The sequence below is a fragment of the Scyliorhinus canicula genome, chromosome 21 (assembly GCF_902713615.1).
Source record: "Scyliorhinus canicula chromosome 21, sScyCan1.1, whole genome shotgun sequence".
Taxonomy (NCBI): domain Eukaryota; kingdom Metazoa; phylum Chordata; class Chondrichthyes; order Carcharhiniformes; family Scyliorhinidae; genus Scyliorhinus; species Scyliorhinus canicula.
In genome coordinates, this window is record NC_052166.1 from 62,545,079 (window position 1) to 62,564,964 (window position 19,886).

At 45.6% G+C, this 19,886-nt stretch overlaps 1 protein-coding gene across 6 annotated transcripts in view; it reads right to left on the reverse strand.

The window, feature by feature from the left end:
- lhx3 (LIM homeobox 3) overlaps positions 1 to 19,886 on the reverse strand; it is a 189,002-nt gene that overhangs the window by 5,943 nt on the left and 163,173 nt on the right. For all 6 annotated transcript variants that reach the window (XM_038782330.1, XM_038782325.1, XM_038782324.1 and 3 more), the window contains 2 exons: positions 6,188 to 6,390; positions 2,787 to 2,938 (listed from right to left, as the gene is read on the reverse strand). In XM_038782330.1, the coding sequence (XP_038638258.1) occupies positions 2,787 to 2,938; positions 6,188 to 6,390 (355 nt within the window). The remainder of the gene's footprint in view (positions 1 to 2,786; positions 2,939 to 6,187; positions 6,391 to 19,886) is intronic.

The window sequence follows — 19,886 nt, forward strand, 5'->3', positions numbered from 1 at the left end:
CTTCTGACTGCCTAACCTACTACAGCTCCTTCTTTGTCTCAGTGTCTGATTATGTTCCTGTGAAACACTCTGGGACTTTCTGGTACTTTAAAGGCACCATGTAAATGCTGCTAATTTGATGTTGTTTGCACACCTCCTGCCAGACAGGTAGCTCAGGTGTTAGCACTGTTGCTTCACAGCACTTGGTACCTGGGTTCGATTCCCGGCTTGGGTCACTGCCAGATACGGTAGCACAGTGGCTAGCACTGTTGCTTCACAGCGCTTGGGACCTGGGTTCGATTCCCGGCTTGGGTCACTGCCAGATACGGTAACATCGTAGTTAGCACTGTTGCTTCACAGCGCTTGGGACCTGGGTTCGATTCCTGGCTTGGGTCACTGACTGTGCAGAGTCTGCACGTTCTCCCCATGTCTGCATGGGTTTTCTCCAGGTGCTGCAGTTTCCTCCCACACTCCAGAAAGATGTGCTTGTTAGGCGAATTGGACATTCTGAATTCTCTCTCTGTATCCAAACAGGAGCCGGAGTGTGGCACCTAGGGAATTTTCACAGTAACTTCATTGCAGTGTAAATGTAAATCTACTTGTGACACTAATAAAGATTATTATTATTATATTGGAAATGCAATTGCCAAATCCTATACGTAATAGTTTGACATGACACACCATGTTAAGAATTATTCTAAAATAAAAACAGAAAATGCTGGAAAGATTCACAGGCCTGGCAGAATAGAATTTATAGCGCAGAAGGAGACCACTTGGCCCATCGAGTCTGCACCGGCCCTTGGAAAGAGCACCCGACTCAAGCCCACACCTCCATCCTATCCTCATATCACAGTAACCCAACCCAACCTTTTTTTGGATAGTCTGGGCAATTTATGATGGCCAGTCCACCTAACCTGCACATCTTTGGACTGTTGGAGGAAACCGGAGCACCCGGAGGAAACCCACGCAAACGCAGGGAGAACATGCAGACTCCGCACAGACAGTGACTCAAGACGGGAATCGAACCTGGGACCCTGGAGCTGTGAAGCAATTGTACTAACCACTGTGCTATATTGCTGTCCATGCACCGTGCATCTGCGGAGAGAGAAACAGAGTTACATTTTCCAGTCCATTTAACTCTTCACCAGGGAGGGGGGGGGGGGGGGGGGTCAGGGGAGGTGGTAGTACCAGCAATCCATCAACCAGGGTAATATCTGGAACCTCTTGTCTGGATCAGACCAGGGCATTTGGTGAAATTTGAATTCAATAAATATCTCAAATTAAAAGTCTAACGATGACCATGAAACGATTGCAGGAAATCGGTTGTCCTTACCCGGTCTGGCCTACATGTGACTCCAGATTCATAGCAATACGGTTGACTCTTAACTGGCCTCAGGGATGGACAACAAATGTGGCCCACATCCCATGAAGGAATTTTTAAAAAAAGGGACTTCAGACTTTTTCCAGGAATATTTCTGCCGGCAAATTAATTGAAGTTGGGTGGAGGTTTCTGTGGATTTGAATAGTCTGTTTCTTTGAACAATATTCAATGCAAAATGTAGTAAGCCATGTTATTATAGAATCTACAGTGCAGAAGGAGGCCATTCAGCCCATCGAGTCTGCACCGGCTCCTGGAAAGAGCACCCTACCCAAGGTTAACACCTCCACCCTATCCCCATAACCCAGTAACCCCACCCAACACTAAGGGACACTAAGGGCAATTTATCATGGCCAATCCACCTAACCTGCACATCTTTGGACTGTGGGAGGAAACTGGTACACCCGGAGGAAACCCACGCACACACGGGGAGGATGTGCAGACTCCGCACAGACAGTGACCCAAGACGGAATCGAACCAGGGACCCTGGAGCTGTGACGCAATTGTGCTATCCACAATGCTCCCATTATGCCAGGAACATTTAGCACATTTACTTAAAATTTCTCCTCCTGACCATGGACAATTGAGCACTTTGACTGGAGCAGCGACATTATTTCATTAATAGTGAGCTGAACTCCCCGGGTTCAGCGATATCTGTACAGCTCTTTTTTTAATTTAGAGTACCAATTATTTCTTCCAATTAAGGGGCAATTTAGCGTGGCCAATCCACCTAACCTGCACATCTTTGGGTTGTGGGGGTGAAACCCACGCAGGCACGGGGAGAATGTGCAAACTCCTCACAGACAGTGACCCAGGGCCGGGATTCAAACCCAGGTCGTAGGCAGCAATGCTAACCACTGTGCCACCTTGCTGCCCTATCTGTACAGCTCTAACTGTATGTAAACTGTCAAACACAATTTGGGAGCGGGCATATTGACATATTTCTGGCAGACTTCACTACCTGGATAGAATTTTAAGTTACACTGTTCTCGCTCAGAACAAGCAGGACAACCTGTTCCTGTGTGGTCAAGTCAATGCCAAATTGGGTAATTTGGGAAATTTCCATCATTGCATGTAGTCTATTTGAAAACAATTGTCCAACGTTTATCCATGAAGAGGGTGTCCTTTTAATCTAATAACTTGCTGTGTGTTCCTGCAGGGCGGTCACAAATGTAAGGTTTTTGTTTAGCTGCCTGTTGTAAAATCTCAGAGCTGTAAGATGTGTTTGCTAATACACAGGGCATAAAAGTGGGTTCAATGGGGAGATGGAGTTAGGGGAGAAGTGTTGTGTGTTCATTAGTTCTGAGCATATGCCTGATCATCCTTCCTTGTGGACCTGTTGTATATTTCCCTTTCCCCTGCTCTTACATTCTCAGTATTTCGACAGGTTTTTTTTTGTATATATAGAAGAGTGTGTTTTTTTCATTACCTGCACCACACGCATGTCCAGGCCGGTCTCTGAGGAGAGCTGTTCCCGCACATGGCGAGCGGGTTTCGGGGAGTTGTTATAGGCGTTTTTCAGAGTTTCCAACTGCTTGGCCGTGATGGTGGTCCGTGGCCTCTTGGCGTTTGTTTCTGCCTCTGCAAGGAAATGACAGGTCCGGTGATCACAGAGCAAAGTGTGCCCCAATTAACCGGCTTCTTCCCCGAACCTGCACAACAATAAACCAACCGCATGAATCCCAACAGTGTGGCCTGAGTTGTAAGCGGCGCTGGTGCAGGTGGGGGATGCATCAGCAGTGTGTGTGTGCCGGTTGTATGTGTGTGGGTGTGTGTGTCGGGGGCTGTATGTGTGTGTGTGTGTGTGTGGGGGGGGGGGGGGTGTATGTGTGTGGGGGGGGGGGGTGTATGTGTGTGTGGGGGGTGTATGTGTTTGGGGGGGTGTATATGTATGTCGGGGGGGGGGGGTGTGTGTCGGGGGGTGTATGTGTGTGTGTATGTGTGTGTGGGGGGTGTATGTGTGTGTGTGTGTCGGTGTGTGTGTGTGTCGGGGGGTGTATGTGTGTGGGTGTGTGTCGAGGGGTGTATGTGTGTGTGTGTGTGTATCGGGGGGTGTATGTGTGTGGGTGTGTGTGTCGGGGGGTGGGTGTGTGGGGGGTGTATGTGTGTGAGTGTGTGTCGGGGGGGTGTACGTGTGTGTGTGTGTCGGGGGTGTGTGTGTGTGTCGGGGGGGTGTATGTGTGTGGGTGTGTGTGTCGGGGGGTGTATGTGTGTGGGTGGGTGTGTGTGGCTGGGTATATATGTGTGTGTGTCGGTGGGGGATGTATGTGTGTGGGGGGTGTATGTGTGTGGGTGTGTGTGTGGGTGTGTGTGGGGGGGTGTATGTGTGTGGGTGTGTGTGGGGGGGTGTATGTGCGTGGGTGTGTGTGGGGGGTGTATGTGCGTGGGTGTGTGGGGGGGTGTATGTGTGTGTGGGGGGGGTGTATGTGTGTGGGTGTGTGTCGGGGGATGTATGTGTGTGTGTGTGTGTCGGGGGGTGTATGTGTGTGTGTCGGGGGGTGAATATGTGTGGGTGTGTGGGGGGGGGTGTATGTGTGTGTGGGGGGGTGTATGTGTGTGGGTGTGTGTCGGGGGTGCATGTGTGTGTGTGTCGGGGGGTGTATGTGTGTGTGTCGGGGGGTGTATGTGTGTGGGTGTGTGTGTGGGGGGTGTATGTGTGTGGGTGGGTGTGTGTGGGGGGTGTATGTGTGTGGGTGTGTGTGTGTGGGTGTATGTGTGTGGGTGTGGGGGTGTATGTGTGTGGGTGCGTGTGGGGGGTGTATGTATGTGGGTATGTGTGTGGGGGGGGTGTATGTGTGTGGGTGTGTGTGGGGGGTGTATGTGTGTGGGTGTGTGTGGGGGGTGTATGTGTGTGGGTGTGGGTGTGGGGGTGTATGTGTGTGGGTGTGTGTGTGGGGTGTATGTGTGTGGGTGTGTGTGTGTGTGTGGGGGGGGGTGTACGTGTGTGGGTGTGTGGGGGCTGTATGTGTGTGGGTGTGTGTGTGGGGGGTGTATGTGTGTGGGTGGGTGTCGGGGTGTATGTGTGTGTGTGTCGGGGGCTATATGTGTGTGGGTGTATGTGTGTGGGTGGGTGTGTGTGGGTGGGTGTATATGTGTGTGTGTGTGTCGGTGGGGGGGGGTGTATGTGTGTGGGGGGTGTATGTGTGTGGGTGTGTGTGGGGGGGTGTATTTGTGTGGGGGGTGTATGTGTGTGGGTGTGTGGGGGGTGTATGTGTGTGGGTGTGTGTGTGGGGGGGAGGTGTATGTGTGTGGGTGTGTGTCGGGGGGTGTATGTGTGTGTGTGGGGGGGTGCATGTGTGTGGGTGTGTGTCGGGGGTGTATGTGTGTGGGTGTGTGTGTGGGTGTGTGTGGGGGGGTGTATGTGTGTGGGTGTGTGTGGGGGGTGTATGTGTTTGGGTGTGTGGGGGTGTATGTGTGTGGGTGTGTGTGTAGGTGTGTGTGTCAAGGGTGTATGTGTGGGTGTGTGGGGGGGTGTATGTGTGTGGGTGTGTGGGGGGGTGTATGTGTGTGGGTGTGTGTGGGGGGGTGTATGTGTGTGGGTGTGTGGGGGGGGTGTATGTGTGTGGGTGTGTGGGGGGTGTATGTGTGTGGGTGTGTGGGGGGGGAGGTGTATGTGTGTGGGTGTGTGTCGGGGGGTGTATGTGTGTGTGTGGGGGGGTGCATGTGTGTGGGTGTGTGTCGGGGGTGTATGTGTGTGGGTGTGTGTGTGGGTGTGTGTGGGGGGGGGTGTATGTGTGTGGGTGTGTGTGGGGGGTGTATGTGTTTGGGTGTGTGGGGGTGTATGTGTGTGGGTGTGTGTGTAGGTGTGTGTGTCGGGGGTGTATGTGTGGGTGTGTGGGGCGGTGTATGTGTGTGGGTGTGTGGGGGGGTGTATGTGTGTGGGTGTGTGGGGGTGTATGTGTGTGGGTGTGTGGGGGGTGTATGTGTGTGGGTGTGTGGGGGGGGTGCATGTGTGTGGGTGTGTGGGAGGGTGTATGTGTGGGGGTGTATGTGTGTGTGTGTCGGGGGGTGTATGTGTGTGGGTGTGTGTCGGGGGGTGTATGTGTGTGTGTGGGGGGTGCATGTGTGTGGGTGTATGTGTGTGGGTGTGTGTGTGGGTGTGTGTGGGGGGGTGTATGTGTGTGGGTGTGTGTGGGGGGTGTATGTGTTTGGGTGTGTGGGGGTGTATGTGTGTGGGTGTGTGTGTAGGTGTGTGTGTCGGGGGTGTATGTGTGGGTGTGTGGGGGGGTGTATGTGTGTGGGTGTGTGGGGGGGGGTGTATGTGTGTGGGTGTGTGGGGGTGTATGTGTGTGGGTGTGTGGGGGGTGTATGTGTGTGGGTGTGTGGGGGGGTGTATGTGTGTGGGTGTGTGGGAGGGTGTATGTGTGGGGGTGTATGTGTGTGTGTGTCGGGGGGTGTATGTGTGTGTGTGTGTCGGGGGTGTATGTGTGTGGGGGGGGGGGGTGTGGGTGTGTGTGTGTGGGGGGGGTGCGTCTGGGTGACTGGGTGTCCATCAGAATGTACTGGGTGTGTGTTTCTGAGTGAGTGTCTGAGAGTGAGTAAATGTGAGTTTGTCTATTCGAGATTAAAAGGCGATATTAACAACCACATACATCAGGACCGTGCCTCCGTCCTCCAGGTCCTCCTTTGAATTACATGTATCGCTGCCCAATTTCATGTTGTGAGTAATTTCTGTCAATTAAACCTGATTTGACTGAGGACCTATTAATTACAGCGAGAAATTAAATCTGCATATTTAATGTAATGGTGTTTGCAAGTTAAGGAGCAGTGGAGTGGCTCTCTGCTTTAGCAATGTTTGGATGGAGGGTCATTTCATTTCATATACCTCACCTCTCTGCTTCGCCGCCTCATAGTCTCCTTTGCAGACCAATCTGCTGTCCTCCATGAGGTAGAATTCATCGCCCGTGGCTAGTTGGCGTTTACAGACGATGCAAGCGAAACATTGCAGGTGATACACGAAGTCCTGGGCCCGGCGGACCACCTGCGTGGGGGGAATCCCCTGCTGGCAAGCGGCGCATTTCCTCCCGAATCTCCTGCAAACAGAAAAGGGGTCTCAATAGAATTGGAGCCGGCATCTGCACATCAATAGAATTGAATCCAGGTTTCCCGATCTGACTGCAGGTGAGGGACAGGTCTGAGCAATCTTCCTCCCACAGTTAAACCGTGTATCAGTGAAAGCTGTTGTGACACAACTGAGTGCTGGGCAATTCATTTCCTGCCTGTTCGCTAGTTAAAGACTAAATGTCATACATACAGCGACACACATACACATATACTCTCCAATGGTGTGGGTAGCCAGCTGTGTAATGTAGAAAGCAGCGCCGTGGTTGTACAGAGGCAGATATCCAGGTCTCCCCCCCCCCCCCCCCCCCCCCCCCCCCCCACCCTGTACTCGCTGACCTACACAGACTCCCAGATTTTTAAAATTGTCAACCTTGTTTACAAATCTAGCCCCCCCCCCCCCCCTCCCCACCCTCCCCACTCCCCCCGGGCAGGCTCACCCACTCCTATCTCTCTAATCTCTCCCAACCCTACAACCTTCTCTGTTACCTGCACTCCTCCAACGCTGGCTTCTTGTACATTCCCAAATATCATTGCTTCTCCGTTGGTAGCCGCGCCTTCAGGTTGCCCAGCTCTTCAATCCCCTCTCTCCACTTCGCTTTCCTCCTTGAAGCCACCCCTTAAAGCGCATCTCTTGGCAGTGCTTTGGGAAGATTCATTCTGTGAAACGTTCTACATGAATGTACGTTGTTGATTATGTTTCCCATGTGGCTGTAACGGATATATAGTGTGGAAAGCAATTTCCGTCCACAGATACACGCCGCATCGAGCTAATGTTTCAAGTCGAATGCCTCCTCTCTGGAATTGTTCCCAGGCAGTTCTGAAGAAGTCGTTCAACTCGAAACATTAACTCTTGTTTCTCTCTCCCCGGATGCTGCAAGACCGACTGAGTTTTTCCAGCTCTTTCTGTCTTTATTTTGCTGGACATAAAATGCCTGCAGAGTCAAGCTGGCAAAATAGTTCAACTGTAAATAATGGATGCCCAGGAACAATGTACACAGATAAACATATACACCCTGTCGGACACAACACTCAGGCAGATAAATGGATATATAACTTAGCGAGACAAAGTGATAATGTATACAGGTGGATAGACAGATATCGTGCCCAGAGAGATAGATACAGTATCCAGATAGATAAATGGCATAAACAGATACAGCCAATTTGGCACTCAGAGAAATAAATAGATACAGCACACTGATATATTGGAATGTGGGCATCACTAATTGCCCTTGAGAAGGCCACCTTTTTTCAAACTGTTGCAGTGTATAGGTAGGTTCCCCCACAATACAGTTAGGTGGATCATTCCAATATATTGTCCGAGCAACAATGAAGGAACAACAATATATTTCCAAATCAGATTGGTGTGCAACCTGGAGGGGGATTTCCAGGCCAGGGTGTTTTACCCTTGAGGGTGTTGAGCTTCATGATTGTTGTTGGTGTTGCACTCATCCAGGCAAGTGGAGGGTATTCCATCACATCCCTGACTTGTGCCTTATACATGGTGGGCAGGCTCTGAAAAATCAGGAGATGAGTTACTCCCTGCCAACCATCCAGCTTTTCACCTGCTCTTGTAGCCATAGCATTTGCATGGTTCATTTAGTTAAGTTCTTGGTCAATGGTGATCTCCAAGGGTGTTGATGGGAGGATCTTCAGTGATCATAATCCCATCGAAAGTCAAGGAAGGTGACTAGCCTGTCTCTTGTTCAACAGATCATTACCCAGCATTGTCTGGAACAAAGTTACTTGCCACTTGTGAGCCTGAGACTGAATGTTCAGAGGTTTTGCTTTACACAGACATGATTGCTTGATTATCTGAGAGGATGTAAGTGGATAGTTAGATAGATAGAAAGACAGACAGATAGATAGATAGAAGAAGAATCACTTATTGTCACAAGTAGGCTTCAATGAAGTTACTGTGAAAAGCCCCTAGTCACCACATTCTGACGCCTGTTCGGGGAGGCCAGAACAGGAATTGAACCCACGTTGCTGGCATTGTTCTGCATCACAAGCCAGCTGTTTAGCCCACTGTGCTAAACCAGCCCCTAGGTAGACAGACAGACACTGCAACCTGGTCGGTAATGAAATCCAGTGGCTAGATAGATAAATATAATGAATACCCGATAGATAAATAGAGACTGTGCTCAGATGGATTAATATATATAGTACTCGAAGAGATGGATTCAGTATCCAGTGAGATAAATCAGTACTCACCCAGAAATATAAAAGGATAGTGTACGCAGACAAAATATATATGAAAACATAATACGAAAGATATAAATCACAGAACCCAGATAGATAATTACATATATTACCCACATAAGTAAATAGATACCATACCAGAGAGCTAAATAAATACATGTACCAGTTAGATAATGAGGTACAATTACACAGGGGGGGGAAAGATACAGTGGTCAGTGAGATAATAGATACTGTATCCAGATAAATAAAGATACAGTAGCCAGATCAATAAATTGAACCTGCACACCGATAGGTAAATAGATACCATAACCAAATAGATAAATCGGTACATCAGCCAGAGAGATAAATTAATATAGTACCCTGATAAGTAAATGGTTACAGTACACAGTTAAGTTAATAGATACAGAGGGCAGCACGGTGGTGCAGTGATAGCACTGCAGTCTCACGGTGCCGAGGTCCCAGGTTCGATCCCGGCTCTGGGTCACTGTCCGTGTGGAGTTTGCACATTCTCCCCGTGTTTGCGTGGGTTTCGCCCCCACAACCCAAAGATGTGCAGGGTAGGTGGATTGGCCATGCTAAATTGCCCCTTAATTGGATAAAAATAATTGGGTATTCTAATTTTTTTTAAAATTAATAGATACAGCACCCAGATAGATTTACTGCACACAGATATACAAATAGATACTATTGCTTGATAAATAGATACAGTATGCAGATGGATAGATATCATACATAGCCAAATAAATACCAATCCAAGAGAGACAAACAGATATAGTACACAGATAGACAAATAGGTACAGTATCCAGGTAGATGAAGTAGATACATAAGAACATAAGGAGTGGAAGTAGGAACATGATGCTTCAAACCTGCTTCACCATTCAACAAGATTATGACTGACCTTCTTCCTGAACTACCTCCATAAACTACCCCAACATCAATTAATTCCCTTTTGCCCCAAAATCGAATGATTTCTTCTTGAATATACTCAATCACCGTGCATCCACAGCCCTCTGATATATAGGATGCCACAGATTGACATCCTAATAAAGAAACAGATATTGTACCCTGAAAGAGAAATAGATGCAGCACTCAGATATAGAAATAAATATAGCACACTGAAATATTATTTTTATTATCATTCATTCATGAAATGTGGGCATTGCTAGCTAGGCCAGCATTTCTTGTTCATGCCTAATTGCCCTGATGTGGTGGTGAGCTGTATTTTTGAACAGCTGCAGTCCGCATGTTGTAGCTACATATACAGTGCAATTAGGTAGGATATTCCACTATTCTGATGCAACAACAATGAAGCAATGGTGATATATTTCCAAGTCAGAAAGTTTTGGCAGGACAGCTGGTTTGTGACACGGCCAATAGGGTGGGTTCAATCCATGCACTGGCTGAGGTTATTCATGACGGCCCTGCCTTCTCAACCTTGTCCTTCGCCTGAGATGTGGTGATCCTCAGGTTAAATCACCAGCAGTCAGCTCTCCCCTTCAACGAGGAAAGCAGCTTATAGTCATCTGGGTCTGTTGCGACTTTACTTAAGTAGTTCATCTAGTTAGGTTTTGATCAATGGTGACCTCCAGGATTTTCATGGTGGAGTATTCAGTGATCATGGTTCCACTGAAAGTCAACGAATATGGCTGGACTCTCTTTTGTTCGAGATGGTATTTACCAGACACTTGCCTGGCCGCTGATCAGCCCAAACCAAAACGTTGTATAGTTCATGCTGCATGTAAGTTTAACTATTTCACAATCTGAGAAGTTGAATGAGAATTGAACAATGTGTAATCATTGGTGAATAGAACCATAGAACATACAGAGCAGAAGGAGGCCATTCAGCCCATCAAGTCTGCACCGACCCACTTAAGCCCTCACTTCCACCCTATCCCCGTAACCCAATAACCCTCCTAACTTTTTTGGTTGCTAAGGGCAATTTATCATGGCCATTCCACCTAACCCACAGTCTTTGGACTGTAGGAGGAAACTGGAGCACCCAGAGGAAACCCACGCAGCCATGGGGAGAATGTGCAGACTCCGCACAGACAGTGACCCAGCGGGGAATCGAACCTGGGACCCTGGAGCTGTGAAGCCACAGTGCTATCCACTTGTGCTACCATACTGCCCTAAGTATAAATATAGGCAGAGTAGCTAGAGAGATAAATAGGTATAGTACCTATAGTATACAGGTACTATACTTATTCTATAGTATAGAAATAGATGAATGCACTATCCAGAAATGGACGGGGAAGCGGCAGCATGGACGAGGATGGAGATGGCATCCTGTGTGGGCACGAGCCTGGAGGCGCTGGTAACGGCGCCGCTGCTGCTCCCTCCAACGAGGTATACCACTAGCCCGGTGGTGGCGGCTACCTCAAAATTTGGGGGCAATGGAGACGGCATAGGGGGGAGGTGGGGGCCTCGATGGCGTCCCCGATATGGGGGAACCACCGGTTTGTCCCAGGGAGAATTGATGGCGGATTCCTGAGTTGGCACAGGGCAGGTGTTAGGAGGTTGCGGGACCTATTTGTAGACAGAAAGTTTGCGCGCCTGGGTGAGCTGGAAGGGAAGTTCGGGCTCCCCCCGGGGAACACCTTTAGGTACATGCAAGTAAGGGCATTTGTCAGGCGGCAGGTGGCGGAGTTCCCTCTGCTGCCGCCGCGTGGGGTTCAGGACAAGGTGCTCTCGGGGGTGTGGGTTGGAGACGGGAGGATCTCGGCAATGTACCAAGTGATGCAGGAGGTAGACGAGGCCTCGGTGGAGGAGCTGAAGGGTAAATGGGAGGAGGAGCTGGGTGAGGAGATTGAGGAGGGGATGTGGGCGGACGCCCTAGGAAGGGTGAACTCCTCCTCTTGTGCGAGGCTTAGCCTCATACAGTTTAAGGTGCTGCATAGGGCTCACATGACCGGGTCAAGGATGAGCCAGTTTTTTGGGAGCGAGGACAGGTGTATTAGGTGCTCAGTGGGGGGAGGGGGGAGGTGGGAGGGGGGCCGTCTCTTTGTTTTGGGCTGAAGGGACGTGTATATATGTTCTTTGCTAATGACGGGCGTTAATATATTTCTTCTTTTTTGTATATATGGGGGGGGGGGGAGGGTGGTTTGTTCTTTCTGTTCTTAGTATTTTCTGTAGTTGATATTTTGTGAAAATTTGAATAAAAATTATTTTAAAAAAAAGAGATGTTGTAGATATATGTACCAGTTCAATAAAGAATTACAAGTAGCCAGAAAAAAATAATAGAAACAGCACCCAGAGATAAATGGTAGCTTGAGATTTAAATGGAATATTGCACTCAGAGACTTGCATGGTTACTGGACTGCAACAGACAAATAGATACATTATTGAGATATTTCATAATGCACAGTAAAATACAGGATAATATAAATATGACAGAGAAGATAAATAGATGTTGTGTCAAGAGAGATAAATAGGCACCTACACATACAGATAAATATAGACTGTATCCTGATCGATAAATAGAAACATACCCAGATAGATAAATAGACCCAGTTCACAGACAGATAAATAGATATAATATACAGACACTTAAATTGATACAGTGCCCAGCTAGATACATAGATGCCTTCCTCAGTAGGGAAATAGCTATCATGGCCAGATAGATAAATAGATAAAGTAAACAGGTAGGTAGATAGTTAATAAACCCATATAGTTAAATAGATCTCATATCCTGATTAATAAATAGATATAGTATCTAAAACAGATACAATAGTTCATGTACCCAGAGAGGTATGTTGATAGATACAGCATCCTAATGGATAAATAGGCATTGTACTCTTAGAAATAATTAGATACAGCAGCCAATAGATAAATATGTACTATACTAAGTAAATAAATACATATTTTACTCGGGTAGATAAACATATACTGTATCCAGATAGATAAATAGATACATAGGCTAGAAAATAAATGGATAGAATATTCCCATAGCTAAATGTCATCAATGCTGAGATAGATTCATAGGTCTTCTACCTGGATAGATAAACAGACACAACACTCAGCAACATACATTGAAACTGTGCCGTGCTTGATAACTACAATGTCTACTTAGATACATAAATAGATACTGTATCCAGACAAATTAGCAGATACAGTGCTCAATAATTTAAAACAGACATTATATTCAGATAGACAAATAGATACAACATCCAATGACTTAAATGGCTGTTGTATCCAGATAGATAAATAGATTTTGTATACAGATAAATAAATAGATCCCGTTTGAAAGTAGATAAATATTCAGAGATATTTTGATTCTGTATTATGTTAATCTATACAGTACCAATAAAATAAATAGATACAGTTCCTGGATAGATAAATATATATTATATCCAAAGAGATAGATAAATACAGTGTGCATATAAATAACAGAATACATACTCAGAGATAGAAATAAATAAATGCCCAGACAGATAAATACATTCAATACTCAGAGAAATAAAAATATACTTTACAAATTAAGTCACACATCACCCAGATGAATCAATAAATATTGCACCCTACTCGATCGATATTGTATACAGATAGAAAAATATTACACAAATTTACATGGATAAATAAATGCCGTATCCAGAAAGATAATTGTATACAGTTCCAGGTAGATATATTCAATTGCACTCTCAGAGAAAAATAAAAAAAGTACTCAGTAGAAGATTATCTAACATACTCAGAGGGATAAGTAGATAATGTTCAGAAATAGAGTACCCAGAGAGTTTGGCACAGTATGCAGATAATATACCCAAATAGATAGATACTGTACACAGGTGGATGAATAAATCCTGCACTGCTTATTTATCTGGCACAGTGTCTATTTATGTAGCAAAGTAGACTTTGTAGTTGTCAAATATAATACAGTTTCAATGTATGTCTCTGTGTACTGTGTTTGTCTATCTATCGAAGTGTAGGATTTATGAATCTATCTGTACACTAATCAATAAGTTAATACCCAAAGGGATAGACCAACACCAAAATAAAAGCAAAATACTGCCGATGCTGCAAATCTGAAATAAAAACAGAAAATGCTGGATAAGCTCAGCGGGTCTGGCAGCATCTGTGGAGCAAGAAATAGAGTTAATGAGCTGGATTCTCCATTCTGGAGACTAAGACCCACCCCGGTGTGAAAACAGTGGTGTTTCATGACGGAGAAATCATCTTGAAATAGCCACCAATTTCCTGTTCCGGGAGTGGGGGGGGGGGGGGGGGGTGCTAGCAGTCAGGCAGCATAGAGCACCCGGCTCCAGCTGCCGATACAGTCTGGAGTATTGCAGGGTCCGGGGCGGCGCATGCACATGCCGGTGGCCTGTAGCGGCCACGCCGTGCTTCATGGTGGATGCCGCTCACGGACCCAGCCCGTGAAGTAGTTCCCCCTCTTCGGTCAGCTCGTATACCCCGGACCTCCCACCACAGGGGCCCTCAGCCCTGAATATGTCCACCCCTGTCCACCGATCGGCCCTCCCCAGACTGTGACGGTGCTGGACTGAGTCCGCAGCTGCCACGCCGAGTTCCCGACAGGTGAGACCACACGTGTCCCACGCATCTGGAACTCGGCTGGTCGGGGGTGGAGCATCGGAGGGCAGGCCTCAGGCAACGTCCTGAGGCCATGGAAATGTGGTGCGGCGTACTCCTAGAGTATGCCACATTGGAGGGGACAGAGCAGTGCGGAAGCGGCGCAACCCTCGATTCTGTCAGGGATTTGGATTCTCCGGCCCGTCGGCGAACGCAATTTTGGCGTCAGCGACTGGAGAATCCAGCCCAATGTTTCAAGTCCATATGACATCTTTAGATAGATAGGCACTATGACATGATAGGTAAATAAATATAGCACACAGACAGATACATATATCCTTTCCCAAAATAGATAAATATATATCTTATTGAAATATATAAACATATACACTAAGTTAGTTGTGTATCCAGATAGATAAATAGAAAGAACAACCAGGGGGAAAAATAGAGAAACAAATATGGTAACCAGAGAGATAGACACAGGGCCCAAATAGATAAATAGATTCAATGGTCATATAAATAAATAGATATGGTTTATAGATAGATAATTAGACACAGATATCAGATAGATAAATAAATACAGCTCCAAGAAATCTCTAGTTACTGTACCCATACAGATAAGACACAGACAAATATTAGACATGGATTACTAGAAGGAGTACCCAGATAGATAAATAGATACTATGCCAAGATGGATTATTGTATACAGTCCCAAGCTAGCTATACTATACCCATGGAGACAAATGGATGCTGTATCCAGACAGACCGATAGATACAGCATCCAGACAGTAAATAGATACTGTATCAAGATAGATACAGCACCCATATAGATGAATTGACATGGTAAAGATATATAAATAGATACTTTACATGGATAAGCAGGTAGAATACACAAAAATGGATACTAAAACTATATCATGTTGGATAACTGTCTGCATAAATATATACTGTACCTAAACTGCAAATAGATAAGGCACTGATAGATAATCAGATGTGTTACTCAGCAGTTGTATCCAGATAGACAAATAGATCCTGTATGCAAATAGATAATTACAGATACTATACTGCTACGGGAACAGAATAAATAAATTGATACTGTATTGAATTAGATAAAAAGACGCAGCACTCAGATGGATGAATACATACTGTACACAAATAGAGAAATATATACACTACCCAGATAAATAAATAAATACTTTGCCAAAGCATAAATAGATACATTCCCAGGCAGATAAATCCACCGTATCCAAAGAGATATATAGCTAAAGAACATGGATAGATACATAGATATTGTTCCCAGATAGATAAATAAATGCATGCCCTTACATAAGTTAATAGATAAAGTACGCAGATAGATGAATACATAATGTACCAGTTAGTTAAGTGGATACAGTATGCAGAGCAATAGCCATACAATGTGCCATGATAGATAAATAGATACTTGGATAGGTATACAAACTGTGTACTCAAGTCGATAAATAGATACAGTACTCAGATATCTAATAAATATTGTTTCCAAGTAGATAAATAGATGCATTCCTATTTAGATAAATATATTCCATAGCCAAATACATACGATAGCCAGGGAGAGAAATAAACAGGTAAAGTAAACAGATAGATAGATTTTGTACACAGATAGATAAATAGATACTGTACTCAGAAGGATAAATGCTGTGCCTAGATAGATAAATAGATTCATTAGCCAATGAGGCAATATTTACAGACTGCAAATAGAAAAAATAGAACTGCAACCACAAAGATAAATATCCTACACAATCGAAGAAATATTCACATCACCCAGATGATGAGTTGATACTATTGCCAAAGAGATAAATAGATACTAAATCCAAATAGATAGAGATATTATAAATAGGTGGATATATAAATATAATACACAGTTGCTATTAACTGTATCCAGGTATATAAATAGATCCTGTATCCAAAGAGAAAAATCAATACATTACTTAGATACTTGTAGATAAATAGATGCAATACCAGATAGATATAGGCACCAGCTAATCCAATAGTTAAAGAGATACGGTATTCTAATAGATCCATAGAAAGTGTACTCAAACAGGTAAATAGATACAATACTCGAATAGATCAATGACTATTGTATCCAGATAGGTCAATAGGTGTTGTATTGAGATAGGTAAGTACATTCAGTGTATGGAACAATAAATAGTTGCAAAATCCAGTCAGAGAAATAGATACGGTGTTCTGATAGTGAAGTAGGTACAGCACCCAGATAGCTACATTGATACAATGCAGAATAAAATATAATGGGGAATAAGGAACTGGCAGAGGCGTTAAACAAATAACTGCATATTTGTATCTGCTATAGAAGGCAGAAAAAAATTACACTAGAAATTATGAACTAAGTGACTCTTCAAAATGAGAAAGTAAAAAATATTATTGTTAAGTAAAGAAATGGTACTGGAGAAATTAATGACACAAAAAGAACACATTCCATGCACCTGATAGCGTGTAGGGTTTAAAAGAAGGTACTTGCAGAGATATTGGATGCATCTATTTTGACCTTCTGTATACTATGGACTACACACTCTAAAATTTAAAGGAAAGGAAGCTCAGAGGGTAGGGGGGAACAAAATGACAAATATATTGTGGAACAAAAAGGGAATTGTAATGGTTGTAGTAAAGACACAAGGCATTGGTTTACACTAAGAGTTAATGGCAAATAAAAACAGCAGGTCTGTTTGAACGCAAAACATGTAAACAAGATACAGTCTGGAACCTAAGGGAGAAAGTCAAATGGAGGACAGAATTTGTGACCTGAAGCTATTGAACTCAATGTTGAGTATAGAAGGCTGTACAATGCCTACTTGCAGGTTGAGGTGCTGTTATGTTGGGTTTCACTAGATTGCAAACACGTTGCTCCACACTTAATGACACTCTTCCCTCTCTCTTGTAGAACAAGGTTGAAGAGAAAGAGGTGAAAGAGCAGGAGGGAAGTGATGGGGTGGGGGGCACTGCCACTTGCTCTGACTCTCATTGCTACAAGCTCAGATTTGGTACTATACTACTTTCACCTCAACAAAAGGCTATAGGCAGGATCTGCATGTGGTGCGACACACAGCCAGGGCACAGGACAAGATGCTATCTTACAGGAGGGCAAGGTCACCCATGCAATCTGCTCCAGAGGACTCACATGATAAATGCAGATGACATACACAAAGATTTTGTTCCTGCTTTGGCAGACCCACTGAAGGGCCGATGGTCACTGTTAAGGAACATGGTGCATTGTGACACTGACTTTTCACAGTTTTCTTCAACAGAGGTTGGATTCCATTGTTTCTACTGTGAGAGTGGAATCAATGGGACTGCAGATCTGTGCCCAGTCCTGATGGAGTGTCTGATGCTGCTGCCTCAGCTTTCATTACAGCCCATCTGAAGCCACCCAATTTCTCAGTACATGAAAGCTCAGACTGAAGTCATCGTAGAATTTACAGTGCAGAAGGAGACCATTCGGCCCATCGAGTCTGCACCAGCTCTTGGAAAGAACACACTACCCAAGCCCACATCCCCACCCTATCCCCATAACCCAGCAACCCCACCCAACATTAAGGGCAATTTTGGACACTTAAGGGCAATTTAGCATGGCCAATCAACCTAACCTGCACATCTTTGGACTGTGGGAGGAAAACGGAGCACTCGGAGGAAACCCACGCACACACGGGGAAAACGTGCAGACTCTGCGCAGAGTCACCCAAGCCAGGAATCAATTCTGGCACCCTGGAGCTATGAAGCAATCGTGCTAACCACTATGCCACCATGCTGCCCATACAAGTCATACAAGTTCAGAATGCTTCCACAATGCTCCTATCATGGCTGCAAATTTCAGTGCTTGAAAGGACCTTGTCAGGTCTCATAAGGTCCAGCAATCTGACCTCCAGAAGGTTGCTAAGATTGCTGAGACATGCACCCCCCTCTCCTCACCCCGCGGGGAGTGGCAGTGGCCCGGTGGACTAATCAGCTATCCTCTCTCAGGACGTCAGCATTTGTCCTCCCAACACTGTCATTCCACATTGCCTGTCAACCAGCCATCCAGCCCCCCTGCCCAAACCAAGATGGTGCAGTCCACAGCTAAACCTTCTCGGGCCAGAACTGAATGTAGTCATCCTGCAGGGCCACTTTCAGACACCCCACTGAAGACCAGCAACAGGCCACAAGCATGCTGTAGGCATTGGTGTGACACTGCATCGCAGCCCTAGGACAGGCAGCAGCCTCAGAAGGCAAACACCAAGGATATACACCAGGATAATTAGTTGCCATTGACTTGTATATTGAATGATTAGGTTGATAGACCTCTTTTGGATTGTTTGTTTTATGGTGGCTTTTATTTAAGTATTGCAGCCTAGAGGACACTGTGATGGTCAGTATTAGAGAGAAGGTAAAATGTGGGACTGTTTTGGAATATGCAGTTCGGGTGGCATTAACTGATATGCCAGTCGACTGAGCAAATCATAAATAGCCCGGGCAGAAGGTGTCTCTGTTGTTACATCCTCTCCTCCTCCTGCTCTTTCTATTTTCTCTCTTGCAGTTCAAACTCCTCCTCTTGTTTTGCAGCTGCTTGCTGTATACGTGGTGGCAAAGATCTTCGTGATTGTGAGATTGTGCTGGTTACAGCTGATGGTGGCACGTTATCTGGGGAGTACTACAAGGCAATTTAAGAGCAGGTAGCAGAGATTAACTAAAGCTCCACGATGGCCCACACAAATACAGGTCAGGTGGCAGCCTGGCTCTCAGGACAAGCAATGATCTTTATTAGTATCATCAACAGGCTTACATTAACTCTGCAATGAAGTTACTGTGAAAATCCCGCTGCCTTTGTATGTATATGGGTTGCGCGTTGGAGTAATAAGCCAGCTGATCCCTTCTGGCTTGCCGTAGTGTCTCAAATGCGGACTTGCACAGGATAAAGTAGTCATTACTGATTCTAGGAACTGAAGCAATGAATATAGTGAAGAATACAAAAGCCTGATACAGGGGAGGCAGCAAATCTAAAATAGAAACAAAAGATTCCTGGAAATACTCAGCAGCTCAGGCAACATTTGTGCAGAAAAATACAATGAATGTTTCAGGCAGAGTTGAGCTTTCATCAGAATTTCTGGGTCACCTCGACCTGAAATGTTCATATTGAATATAGTCACGTGCCAACTGAACATTGAGGGGTTTATACCCTTTGTGGTTGCAGTAACTCTCTCATGTGTGCTCTCAATGACACCATACACCATTGAGAAGTGCATTATATTGATAACACTACATGCTCACTTCATCTGCCTCTTTCTGGAAAGAGAAGATAGGGCATTTGCCCCTTTTTTTGTATCGAGAGGGCCAGTGATCGCCCTTACAAAGCAGTGGACGATAAACTGCACAATGTTGGAGGTGGTGCCTCAACCCCGCTGTGAAGGAGCCTGAGCTGAAGAGATTCGAAACCACGGTGCCTTTGCAGTGATTGGCAATGCTGTCCTGGCCTTGCACTAAGGCCGGAGGCCTGTCTGCAACAGCTGCCAGACCTCGAGTGAGCCCCTCTTCAGTGAAAAGGAGATGTCAGTGTTCCTCGCTGGGGTTGAGACAGGAGAATTCTTGGCTAAGGGTGGTTATGGCCTCCTGTTGAGAATTCATCTCCCCAGCCTCCAACTCTCTTTGCAAAGAGCCTATCCTCTGCTCAATCTCCCTAACATGCTGCAGGCCACAGGGCTAAAAAGCTCTCGGACTGGA